Here is a 12,776-nt window from a genome sequence, read left to right as displayed (position 1 = left end):
ATCTTGCCAAGAGAATTCTTTCAAACATTTGCTGTTTCCCTTGGAACTTATTCCATCATTAAAGTTTGGGATTTCTCATTGCATTTACCATAACTCAAACTACAGTTTTGTTGAGACAATAGCCTGCTGTACCCCTTCAACTCAATTCCCTCTCTTTAACAGATAGGTAAGAAACTTAACTCACATTTCAGAGTTCACTAAACTTCCCTCTGATAAAATGGAAAAATTAGTGAAAGATTTTTTTATCTTAGTAAATGTTATTTTTATTTTCTAAAATTGCTCTTTATTCTTTAGCTCCTTTTTCTTTTTTCCTTATTCTTCTCGCCTGTATTACATACGGGCTGCAGTTTCCCCTCCCCCTCTCCTCCTAGTGCCTCTTCTTCACTTCTCTTCACCTCTAGATCCAATCCTCCTCTGTTTCCCTTCAGAAAAGAGCAGGCCTCCTAGGGATATCAACCAAACATGGCATAACAAGTTTCATTAAGACTAGGCACAAACTCTTATACCAAGTCTGGATAAAGCAACCCAGATGGAAGGAAAGGGTTCCAAAAGCATGCAAAAGAATCAGAGACAGCATCACACCCACTGTTAGGAGTCTCACAAGAACACCAAGCTATACAACCATAACATATATGCAGAGGACCCAGGTCAGACCTACACAGACTCCCTGGTTGTCAGTTCAGTCTCTGTGAGCCCCTATAACCTTTGGTTAGTTGATTCTGTGGGCTCATGTGGTGTCCTCAACCCCTCTGAGTCATACCATCCTTCCTTCCTATCTTCCACAGGATTCCCTGGACTCTTTTTGAGAGTATTTCAGAGCTACAAAGCACCAACATTTTTTTGGTCAGGATCCTGAGAGGAATAAAAGCATTGAGGGGAGCCCAACATTTTGTTTCCGTCTAAGTGGTGGGAAATCCCTGTAAGTCTCCAGGATTTCAGTGAAAACCAAGGCTATCATCATACCCTTCACAGCAGTGAGGAAGAGACAGTCTAATACAGAGCCTTATACAAATCCAGCCTCCATTCAATAAGGCTCTACTCAGCCCTGCAGTGGGTTGAATGATGCCCATCCACATGGGCTTCAGCTTGCAAATCATTTCACTGTGTCTACTGATTGCAGCACTTACCTGTCAGGAGCCATAATGGGACAAGCTAATAACTAGCAGGTGATCATCCTGAGATGGCCTGCTTTGAATTATTGTATAATCTTATACAGGTGCAGCCCTATTCAGCAAGTCTGTAAGGGATTCATTTTAGGAAGGATTCCTGCTATTAATATGATTTTACTAATATTATTAAAGATATATAACAATCACTAAGTAATAGCACACCCGTTTGGAGCAGATTTCTGCGGATCCATGAGGATCTACTGTCTTATAGTGACGCTATATAGACAAATAGATGACTTCTTAAGTCTTAATGATGATCCTATAAGAATCCTTAAAATTATATCAATAATTATTAAGCTCTTTTATAGTGGGACTGTTATTAGGTCCTTTTCTGATAGTCAAAACTGTGAGGAGAACTCTGCCAGTCTCCTGTGTTACCAGTTAATTGCTCTTAGATAGTAACCAGACTTTCTCCTACTCAGAGCACATTCCAAGAGGCTGTAAAACCAACAAAGGTGGTAAAAAGGGTATTAATGATTTAATTATAGGCTCTAGGACAGAAGATAAAACTTTGACTGGGTTTGTCTATACAAAACTTCACTAATAACTTAGCTATAGTTTTAAACCTTCAGTGAACCTGTGGACCTGTGACAGGTGATGGATGTTTAGTCAGATATTTATTCCTAATGGATATGCGTGTAAACATTCTTTGTTGCAAACTTCTATTTCAATTCACGATTTGATTTTTGTGTCACCTTGTGATGAACTTTGTAACATGTGATCATGTATTCTGAAATATGTATATATACTGAAGACAAAGAGTTAGAAAGAATCTTTTTCCTTTCCCCCTCCCCCCAGAAGAATTTTTCCCTTACTAGAATTTTTTTCCCTTTCCCCACTTAGAAGAATTTTTTCTTTTTCTCACTTAGGATCTTTCCACTTTTCCCCTTCGATAGCTTTCACAGGAAACTTTTAAAAACTTAGTAATAAATGCTATAACTACTTCTAAGTGTCTTTTTCTTTTTGTGACTTCTGACTAGCAGGTTGAAAGTTAGAGCCATGCAGTTCCTGCTAAGATAATACAAGGGCTATTTACTTAATCCTTTGCTGTTTTTAGGAAAAGGTGATAAGTGCAGTTTCTGGCTTCAGAGGATCACAGAAGGCAGGTCAACTGCAGTAGCATAGTAACTTAGACTTAGATAAGTAAACTTTTGTTATATAGCAACTCTAAATATCTCATAATACAAAGTCTTAATCTCCACCGACACTCTTCCCCCTCTGCTGCCTCAAGAAAAACTGACAAGAAAGAAGACCCCCCCCAACACACACAACTGGGGCTGGCCCCGGCACTTATCTATTCTGGAAATAACCTGACAGGCCCACTTGGAAATATGTTTTACCAGTTATGGGCTCATACCTTAATCCAATCAAACTGACATCAAATTAACCATGAACAGGGTGTAGACTCATTATTGTTAGTTTTAAGCCAGCCACTTGTCTTCTGTTCCCTAATCTACTTCTTCATCTATTTTACAAGATAGAGTAACTTTACCATCAAAGAAATATAAGCATTATCATATAAAAAATTATGCACCTCGAGAAGTGGAATCTATCTCAAAGACATAATGATGGCTATATATATAAAATGTTACACACAATACTAATAGGCTAGCCAAAATCACTCAGGTAAATCTATGAAGAGAAAAGTTTAACGTACAGAAGAACTGAGTCACTTACATATTGCTGTTGGAAATGTAAAACTGCAGAGTACATGGAAAAGCAGCTAGTTCCTCATAGAATTATACATGCAATTATCACATAAGAAAGTGAAATGAAGATGCATATTCACATTAAAAACAACAGCTTTACTTAAGCTGTGCTTACCAGGAAAACTGTTTTGGCAGTAGCCTGTGTTGTTTTGGAGACCTCTGGGGCCTCTCTGAGTGGTAACTGAGACTTTCATCTCCTGTCAATTCTGAGAGACAATGCATAACTGTAAAGTGTTTATGCTGCACCATAAGTTGAGTGAATGTGAGTTCTGGAAAGGTATTCGAGCACCACAGTGACACAGAAAACATTGCCTGCCTTCTCAGAATAAAACTGCCTCCCCTTCATTTATTTAGAAGCATGCCTCAGTTATGGGCTTTATCACCAAATTACAACTGTGCATTATTCATCCACCTCTCAACAGAAATTATGGGGAGATGTGAACCTTCTTTATAGCTCTAGCCCCTAACCCAGTTCCTGTCACATAACAAACATACAGTTCAACATAACCTCATATGAGAGATGGAAAAAAACATTGGAAAAGGGAGAGACTACAGTCAAGTCAGCTACAGCGTTACAATGGCAGTCTAGGCAAGGGAACAAGAATAACATGGCTAGAGGAAAGAGGGTGTATTCAAAAGATACATCTTGAGTGGACTGCATAGATTTTATTCTCTCATGTGGAGGACAGTCAGAATAGTACCATTTGGCTTAATAACAAAAAATAGAATATTCAGTTAGTTATTTGATGTTTTAATGAACAAAACATGCTTCAATCTAAACAATCGTCTCATGAGTCAAGATACTGCTTTTTATCTAGTTACTTTTCTGTGTGGTTTTGGTTAACAACTGCATATTTCTCTCTTTCTTTCATTCCCTCCTCCCCTCACTGTGTGTGTGTGGTGTGTGTGTGTGTGTGTGTGTGTGTGTGTGTGTGTGTGTAATCTGTGTTTACTGATGCTCAAGGTCCTTGCCCCCAGTTGATTTTTAATCTATCAGTAAAGATGCCAGTGATCAATGGTTGGGTGGAGAGAAAGAGGTTAGACTTTTAGGTTTCCACAGACAGAGAGAGAAGGCAGGAAGAGGAGATAGAGATACTTGGGGGAGAGAGATGGAAGAGACTCGGAGCTGTAGGGGAGGTCTTCCAAAATGTAGGTGGAAAAGGAAAGCGGCCCACAGAAGGACAGCCTGAAAGTGTCTTGGGCAACAAGACCAATGGGCTTCACAAAAGGTAACTGGGCAACTAAGTTGAGAGCAGATTTAGAGGTGTTGAATTAGATATAAATGTAAGGGCACATTAGTTGCAGAAGGCTTATAAGAGCCCAGCCACAGAGCCAATACAGCAGTTTAAAAATGAACTAGTATGTGTCTCCATCTGTGGATCTGAGATAGTTCCTGAGCAGGTGTGTGCTTGCAAGTCACCAGAAGTGCAAACTGGTGTAGCCAAAACTATCAGCAACATCTATCTATCTATCTATCTATCTATCTATCTATCTATCTATCTATCTATCTATCTATCTATAGTGGGAGAGAGAGAAGTTTGGATGCAGGGCCTCTTGCATATCATGCAAGTTCCAGTCCACTGCCCTAAATCATCAGCCTTATTTGAGTCTCACTCTAGCCCAGGCTGGCCTGCAATTTGTGATCCTCCTTCCTCAGCTCCCAGAAAACTGGAATTAGAAGACCATACCAGGTCAACTCATTTATCATTGTGAAGAAACAGAATAGGGATAATTTATTGTAATCAGCCAATCTATTATTTGTAAGCTAGTTCCACTGAGATTATGTTTTTAAGGAACAGCTAACATTCTTAAACATATTTTTATCCTTTACACCAAATCATGAAGAAGATAGAGAAAAACAAAATAAGCTTCCTTAGCCTACAGGCTATGTGTAGGATAAGTCCCAAAGGAACAGTATCCATCAGGCAATGAAGAAAATATTACCCTATCTAAGAATAAATGATTACATTAGAATGAGAACATGATTTATGTTCTGAAATGTAGTGCATTATACTGAGTGGTTTGTAGACACAAGGTAGAAGTATGCAGTTTCTGTCTGATTTGGGGCAAAACATTTGACTTCTTTAAATGCCAGTCAGGCTTATTTGTAAAGATAGTAAAAATATCTACCAAGTAAATGTAAACTATATTGCTATCTTTGAAAATGTATTTTTAGTAGCCTGCCCTGAAAGTCTTCAAGATTCTTGTTTTAGACATTATCACTAAAAACAAACAAACAAGCAAACACCTGTAGTTCAGTACTACAGGCCACAGTTCCATGCTATATTTCATGTGCTACATTGTGCCAGAAGTGTAAAAGTACAACAAACTTGAGTACCTCATATTATTATTATTATTACTATTATTATTTATTATTATTATTACTATTACATATGTTTAACTAGAAAGGATAGCAAATGCTCACAGCCAAAGTGCAACCAATACCAGTTAACTTTTGAGACCAGCAGCTTTAATTAAGACATTGCTATTGCTTAATTGTCTCTATGGTATCCTGAGTGTCAGAAAAAGAATGGAGCAAGTTATCATGTTATAGTTATACCTTTCTTTGGGAGTGACCTAAGGAGATCACCGAAGAGACACCTTTTTCTTTCTAAGTTAGCCTTACCTTGTACTTCTTTGAGTTGGTGGTTGCCGGGTTTTAGCATATTCTCAAGGTGTGTTAAGAGACTTGTTGTCAAATTAGATTTCCCCGAAATAGAAAAAGGCACAATGGTTTGACCATATTCATCCAAATTCATTTGCCTAATTTCCTTATATCTAAGCTCATGAGACTCGAGGAGTAAGAAAGCAGAAATGACAAGCCCCAGTATCTGCACCAAAAGCACCCTCCAGTTTCGCCAATTGTACATCAGCCTCTTCATGAACATAGCGCGGAACTGCTGCAGGCAGAGGGAACACTAAACAAAAAGGAGAGAGATGCCGCGTCACTGCAACCTCCAGACCTCAAGGCATCATTCACACCGAAATGCACTGACATCAATGTCTCTGACATGTTGTGGTATAAAAGCTTCATGGAACAAAACACACACACCTGAAGCACATACAGCTTATCTAAGAAAATAAGTTCTTGGAGGAGACTCAGACCTATGATGTGGCACCCAATAATGTTATCACCCATCTGTTAGTATAAGGTAAAGGACAACAAACCATGGCCTTTTTGAAACAACTCTTTACTAGAATGTGGCCAAATACATTTGTCCCTGTACCTTGTGGCTGCTTCTTGTGCAATGATAATTGAATGACAATGACGGAGACCACGTGGTCCATAGAGATCTCAGCCTTTGTTATCTCTCTACATTGAGTTGCCTGACTTCTGATATAGCATACTATGTAAAATGCTTAAGTTGACTGTTATATATAATACTAAAAGTGGCGACAGGATGCACTTTCCTGACTCCTGGTAACCACTCTGTCTAGGATGCTTTATAGGTTCGATGTACAATTGCAACAGCAAGGGAAGAAATGCTTAGCAGCCCAGGGTGGCTTTCCATGAGGAGGGCCTCACTGGTTTGGAAACAATCTCACATGCAATTACTTTTCTTGAAAGACTTAGAATACACTCCAAGTTGATAATTTGAAGAACAACTTGAAAGAGAAGTTAAGTTTCTGGATTTGTAATTTGGAAAACAACAAAACAAAACAAAAGCCCCAAAGAATTGCAGAATAATAGTATCAGCAGTAAAGAGCAGATATGTTTTTCTAGAATCCATCTCTCCACATTTAAACATTGATGAGGCTGGTGTCCCAATTTTTCCACACCAGGTTGGTTCTGTAGTGGCTGAGATCTCTATATTCTTCTGGCTTGTGTGTTAATACAATACAAAGCTATTGCATACTGACTGAGAGACACCTCTTTCTTAGTGAAGGTTCTTACCCCAGTGTTAAACACAGTGGTTGGGTCTTCACTCTGTGTGGGAAAGCCAGCTCTCATGCTGCTTTCAACATCCCTATTCTTGATCCCTTTGCTTTCTACTGAGGGCAACTGAGTAGCTTCAGTATCTGATTTTGAGTCTTCCATGTTACTGACCCTATATTGAAAAATAAACAAAGCTTGTCATTTCAACCCTATCCTACTATCCCTTGCTTGAAGAATGTGAGTTGCAACTCATGACTCCAAAGGCCCCTTGGGTTATTCATTGTTTAGTGGCAGCTGATTTAGTTCCCAAGCTTAAATTACTAAAGTGCAGAGTTTCAGTTTGTCGAGCATACAAAGAGTCTTTCCCTCCAAGGATGTCCTCCCTTTTTTTCTATGTACTTTTATTTACCTAAGGAAGACTTCTTCCATGGTAGTGACAGACACACCAAAGCCAGAAATTCCAAGGTTTTTTTGGTTCTCTTCTAGAGCAGTCAAGAGATCTTCAAACCTGTAAGTAGGAGAAGAAGATGGCTTGGGAGGAGATGATTTTCATACTTCTTATTCAAAAGTGATCTCCCCTCACCAGCCCATCAATGCTTATTATAATCTGATGCTTCTGTTAATACAGAAAGGTGAAACACACAGAGAAAGCAAGACAATAAACCGCTATGGTATGCTGTTTCCCATGATACTTTATTCTTGAACAAATATAATTTTGATTTTCTAATGAAACTATTGAGATACTTTATGAAGAGAGTGACCCTTGATGGCTGATAAAGGAGAGTCTCTATTCTCTGGAGACATGGCTACTGTAAGGTTGCACACGTCCCAATGGCTGATCTTTACTCATGTACCTATGGGCAGGACTAACTGGACTCAGTGAGTTATTTAAAAAAAAAACAGATATGAAGTTGGGAGGGAAATATGTGGTAGGGGCTAGGGAGAGTTGGAGGGGTCAGGATGGGGTGCATATGATAAAGATACATTGTATACTTGTATCAAATTTTTAAAGAATGAAAGTCTAATTTTAAAAGATACTCAGTGTTAACTTCAGTTAAAATAATTAGCTTATTTTATTTATACATGTCATGAATCCTATTAGCAAATAAAAGAAAAGAAATGAGGAAAACACATTCAACAGAGGAAAAGCATGCAGAGACAGGAGACTGTTTAAGTGCAGAAAAAAGCTTAGAATGGATGAACTGTTGTTAAATAACTATGAAAACCTATGAAAGTAAACTACATTAAGCTATAATAAAGGAGTCAGAAGCAATGTAGAAAAATCAAGTCTTTTTCTAAACAACATTTTTTTTAAGTTGGGAAAATCTTGTAGAACAATATGTCAAAAGTTATCCTTTGCAGAAATTTCCAGGTCTCAGTAGCATCTCTGTATTTTCTGCCTGCTTTTTAACACAGTTCTAAATGCACGCCTTGAGATAGACAGAGCAGAAACAACTCCATCTTTCATTCTTGGTGTCCTTAGGAGATAGTTCAGTGTGGGTTTTGTTTGTATTTACCAACTGAGTATTTAATCCACTTACTTTCTGGCTGTTTGTATGCCTTCGTTGGGAGAAATGTATAAATGTTTTTAATATTTTGCTTATTTTAAAATGTATCTTTTGAGCCAGGCAGTGGTGGTGCACGCCTTTAATCCCAGCACTTGGGAGGCAGAGGCAGGCGGATTTCTGAGTTCGAGGCCAGCCTGGTCTACAGAGTGAGTTCCAGGACAGCCAGAGCTACACAGAGAAACCCTGTCTCAATAAAATAAATAAAATAAAATAGAATAAAATAAAATAAAAAATGTATCTTTAGTATTGAGATGTTTGGAACCCTAGAGGGCACATGTAGAGGATGGCATTACATCCCATATCTCTTACCACCTAACCATGAAACTGCCAAAATAGACAACTAGAGGAAGTTACTCATGACCTTGGTCTACACAAGGTTTTTGTTTGTTTGTTTGTTTTATTTTTAAACATAAGACCTTCAAAATACGGGCAACAAAAGTAAAGTAAAACAAGCAATGAGGTTGAATCAAACTAAACTCTCCTATATAAGAATGGAGATAACAGAATAACAGGAAAATATAGAAAATGGAAAATTCAGGAAAGCATCAGTTAAACTCACCAGGCTCTCCCAGAATCAATCCCTTTACTGTGCAATGTTCCCTAACTCTCATTAGAATACACTGTGCTTGTCTTCCTTGTAGCTTACAAGAATTTCATACAATTATTTCTCCTCTTACTATAACCCACTGTTGCCCCTGTCCATCTCTGTCTCCCAAGCCAAGTATTTTAAGCCTGTGACAATACCAAGGTGCAGCAGCATCTCATACAAATCTACACTTTTTCCCTTAAACTGTTGTGTGCCATCCTACAGTTGTGTTTTAAAGTTCGACCTCATTCTAACAAATCTCAGCACTGTTAGACAACATGATAGTGCACTGTTTTGAACCTCAAGATTCTCTGGCTGATACAGTTGGTGACCTGGAGACCAGGCATGCAGGAGGGAGATCCTTTGGTTCTCTTCTGTGTTCTTTTTTCAGGCAAATGGATGTTAGACAATGTCTGGCAGGTGGTGAGTACTCAAGCACTGTGAGCCATAAGAAGTGTCAGCGGAATGAAAATCACTGAAGATTTAACCATCATTTCATTGTTTTCCTAGTATATTCTGAAGTAACTGGATTCACAGGTTATTTATTTTTATTGAGATTTTACTTCACTTTTTTTTGTTTTTGTTTTTTTGTTTTTCGAGACAGGGTTTCTCTGTATAGCCCTGGCTGTCCTGGAACTCACTCTGTAGACCAGGCTGGCCTCGAACTCAGAAATCCGCCTGCCTCTGCCTCCCAAGTGCTGGGATTAAAAGCGTGCACCATCATTGCCCGGCGAGAGTTTACTTCTCATTTCCTAGTTTAAAGCTATCCCAGAGAAAACAGTCTCTAAGCTCAATAGTTTTATTTTGCTCTGTCAGAGCCTGCCAATCTGTATCTGATTTTATGGCTCAGAAATCTACCAAATATTACCTATCTCACAGAGTTCCTACTGTCACTTCTATATAGGAGAGTTTAGTACACGAATCATCATCTTCCAAGTCCTTCCATGTTTAGGTGTGCTTCTGATCTCTTCTGAGGCTGCCCCTTGTGTCCATGTGACTCAATACAGGCAGGTAGACTGGAAAGTGCTATCGGGTGTTTTAACTGGGAGTCTCCTTCAGGAAGATTCTTGTAGATTCAGATGGATCTTAACTGCCACATGCAGCTAAGGTGTGAACATCAACTTTGGCCTCCCCTTTAGTAACTGATTCAGCTGCTAGGTACTACTAGGAAGACATACCTAGAATTTTATTTCAGATTTACTCTTACATTTCATTGTTTTACTCTGGTTTCTGACTGGGGCTCTGTTATGGTCCATTGGTGGACGACATACTAGTGGATGATATTGGTGGATAGCACACTAATGTATCACACACCTATTCCTGGTGGGTTTTTATCCTCAATCCAAGAACCACCATTTAAACTGTCCTAGTTTTTTTTTTTTTATTGTTTGAGACGATATTTCATTTTATGGCCCATGATGGTTTCAAACTCATAATCCTGTTTCATGTCTATATTCTAGGATTGAAGGCATGTATCGCCTTGCTAGACTGTTACTATTGGTAGTGGTGCAGTATATGTGTGTGGTCTGGGGTTGAATTTAGAGCCTGTACATGTTAGGAAAGCACTTCACTGCTACCCTTTTATTATCTCCTTGTCCAAGTAGTCACATTGACTCTAAGGATAACAAAATACCCAATATCACCAATTAATTCTAGCAAGCTAAAACAAGCAAGGGCATCTGCCCCCTTTCAGTGCAAGTGGCATCTACGACAGAAGTTTTGTCTTCTTAAATGAATCCTATTTGCTAAGCTATAAAAAATTAAGGAAAACAACAGTGATTTCTGACCATTTAGAAATCAACTGGTTAGCATTCTCTAGATCTATACCTGTGTGTATATTCTTTGGGTAGAATAAAAGATAACTCATTTCCAACATTAGTCTTCAGGGTGGCTGTTGGTACATAGGAATGGATCAGTTTTGAGACTTCATCAATGTCACAGTAAGGTTCCTTCACCATGATTAGGTGGCTTCCAACACCTGAGAAAATGCAATTCAGCAGACCAAATTGAATGTTTTTGGACTGTCCATATTTTCATGAGACTATACTTGGCTTTCTATGGTTTGGGTATGTTAGAGAAAGATAGAGCATGCCATGGGTTATTTGACTGCAACTCTATAGAGCACAGTATCATATAATATAATATAATATAATATAATATAATATAATATAATATAATCATAATTAATAATATAATTATATATAGTTCTATAAGGGATCTATAATGATCTGGATTATAAAACCAGATAGAACAGAGATGGCATTAAAGGCTCTTTGACTTCTCTGTTTACTGATTCTGAAACTGGAGAAAACAGGTTAATATTCAATAAACAGGTGCTTCCTAGGTCTATGTTATATGCCAGAACCTACATGAATTCAATAAAAGTTCTTTCCTTCAAAGATGTGAGACATTTTCGTGAAATATTTTATGTTTACCCTCTGTCATCAATTTCTCCCAGACACCTTGGATTGCCTCATCCTTTTTCTCCTCTCACTCTTCCACCCCCTCATTCTCCTCTTGTTTATTCTCCTCCTTCACTGATCTTCCTAACACTAGGTAGGGGATAGGATTTGTGCTCCTAGCAATGGCATTCTGGTACCTGAGGCTTGGGCTGCAGAACTAAGGGGAATGTCTCTTAGGTATCTGGATCTATCACCTAACAAGTGTCCTTTGAGAAAGAGAGGAATGGAGGGAGGGAGGAAAGAAGGAAGGGAAGGATAGATGAAAAGAGGCAGGAAGGGAGGGAGAAGAGAGAGTACAAGAGAAAAAATGAGCAGCAAGGTCCTGAAGAAATAAATACACAGGGTAGGGAGTGGAGATGGAAATCAAAGAGGATATATCAGAGTCAGAAGGCTGGTGCTTGGACTGTAACCTAAAGGGAACACCATCTTCCTATATGTCTGTCTCAAGATCTCACATTATTTCCTTCCTATGACATTTGAAGAGAGCGGTGAGCAGAATTCAAACAAAGCTGTACCATGCTACAGCATTGCCCAAAAGCAGATTCTATTAACTTTATCATGAATACACAGGGCCTGATGAAGATAAGGGGTATATGCTTCTTTGAGATAAACATTACATACTTTAGTTCCCACTGTTGTTTTAAAAATAAAAATATAAACTACATCAATAAATAAGCAAGGGTATATAATAAACATAATACTATATAGTATAGAAAATTAGAAGCAGAGACTGGCCTAGATGTAGAAATTACAGGACAAAGGCTATAGAACAATCATGATAAACACATTAATCAATCTATTAGAAATAGAAAAACAAAGAGTTGAGGCAATCAGAAAATTTTCAGACTGATAATAAAACTATAAATGAAAGCCAATGGAAACAGCAGGGAAGTACAAATAAGTTACTGCATAGTCTCAGCAGCAGAGTAGAAAGTGAAAAGACTCAATAGCCCTGAAAAAAGGATCACTAAAAGTGATCCAATCAGGAATGCAAAAACATGAAGTGAAAGGAAACAGAGAATACCACAAGTGGACAATCACAGTTATCATAAAAAACAATTGGAAAATTTAACATGTCCTTGAAAAATTACATCCCTAAAATTTTATCAAGATTCTGTAAAATAAAACTTACATATCCATTGAAGGCATTCATAATAAATGAGGGTGAGTTTAGCTCATGGCCCTGGTGATATTGGTATATTCTAACAGAACTTTCACCATGAATATCTGAAAGAAGTGGACAATGGTGAAAGCTCAGCTCCACAGGAGGTGGACTAGTGGAAGCTGAGAGCATGCATGCCTGAGAGAGGACAAGGAGGTGGGATGTGCAATCGCTACACTGTTGCTTGGAGGTGAGTTTTGCATGGAGATGCAGGAAACAGGAATACCAACAGCTTCCAGTGCC

The 12,776-nt window shown here is 38.4% G+C and overlaps 1 protein-coding gene across 1 annotated transcript in view; it reads right to left on the bottom strand.

Annotated features, from left to right (window-relative positions):
- The window catches only part of LOC114618523 (ATP-binding cassette sub-family A member 3-like), a 75,471-nt gene that overhangs the window by 24,568 nt on the left and 38,127 nt on the right, over window positions 1–12,776 (bottom strand). The window contains exons 15-18 of the mRNA XM_028764306.1: window positions 10,737–10,887; window positions 7,165–7,263; window positions 6,774–6,927; window positions 5,505–5,796 (exon numbers count right to left, since the gene is read on the bottom strand). Coding sequence (XP_028620139.1) covers window positions 5,505–5,796; window positions 6,774–6,927; window positions 7,165–7,263; window positions 10,737–10,887 — 696 coding nt within the window. The remainder of the gene's footprint in view (window positions 1–5,504; window positions 5,797–6,773; window positions 6,928–7,164; window positions 7,264–10,736; window positions 10,888–12,776) is intronic.

This window comes from Grammomys surdaster, unplaced genomic scaffold (assembly GCF_004785775.1).
Source record: "Grammomys surdaster isolate TR1022 unplaced genomic scaffold, NIH_TR_1.0 142, whole genome shotgun sequence".
In the NCBI taxonomy this organism is placed as follows: Eukaryota; Metazoa; Chordata; class Mammalia; order Rodentia; family Muridae; genus Grammomys; species Grammomys surdaster.
The sequence above is the reverse complement of the archived record's forward strand: the minus strand, read 5'-3'. Positions and strand labels throughout refer to the sequence as shown.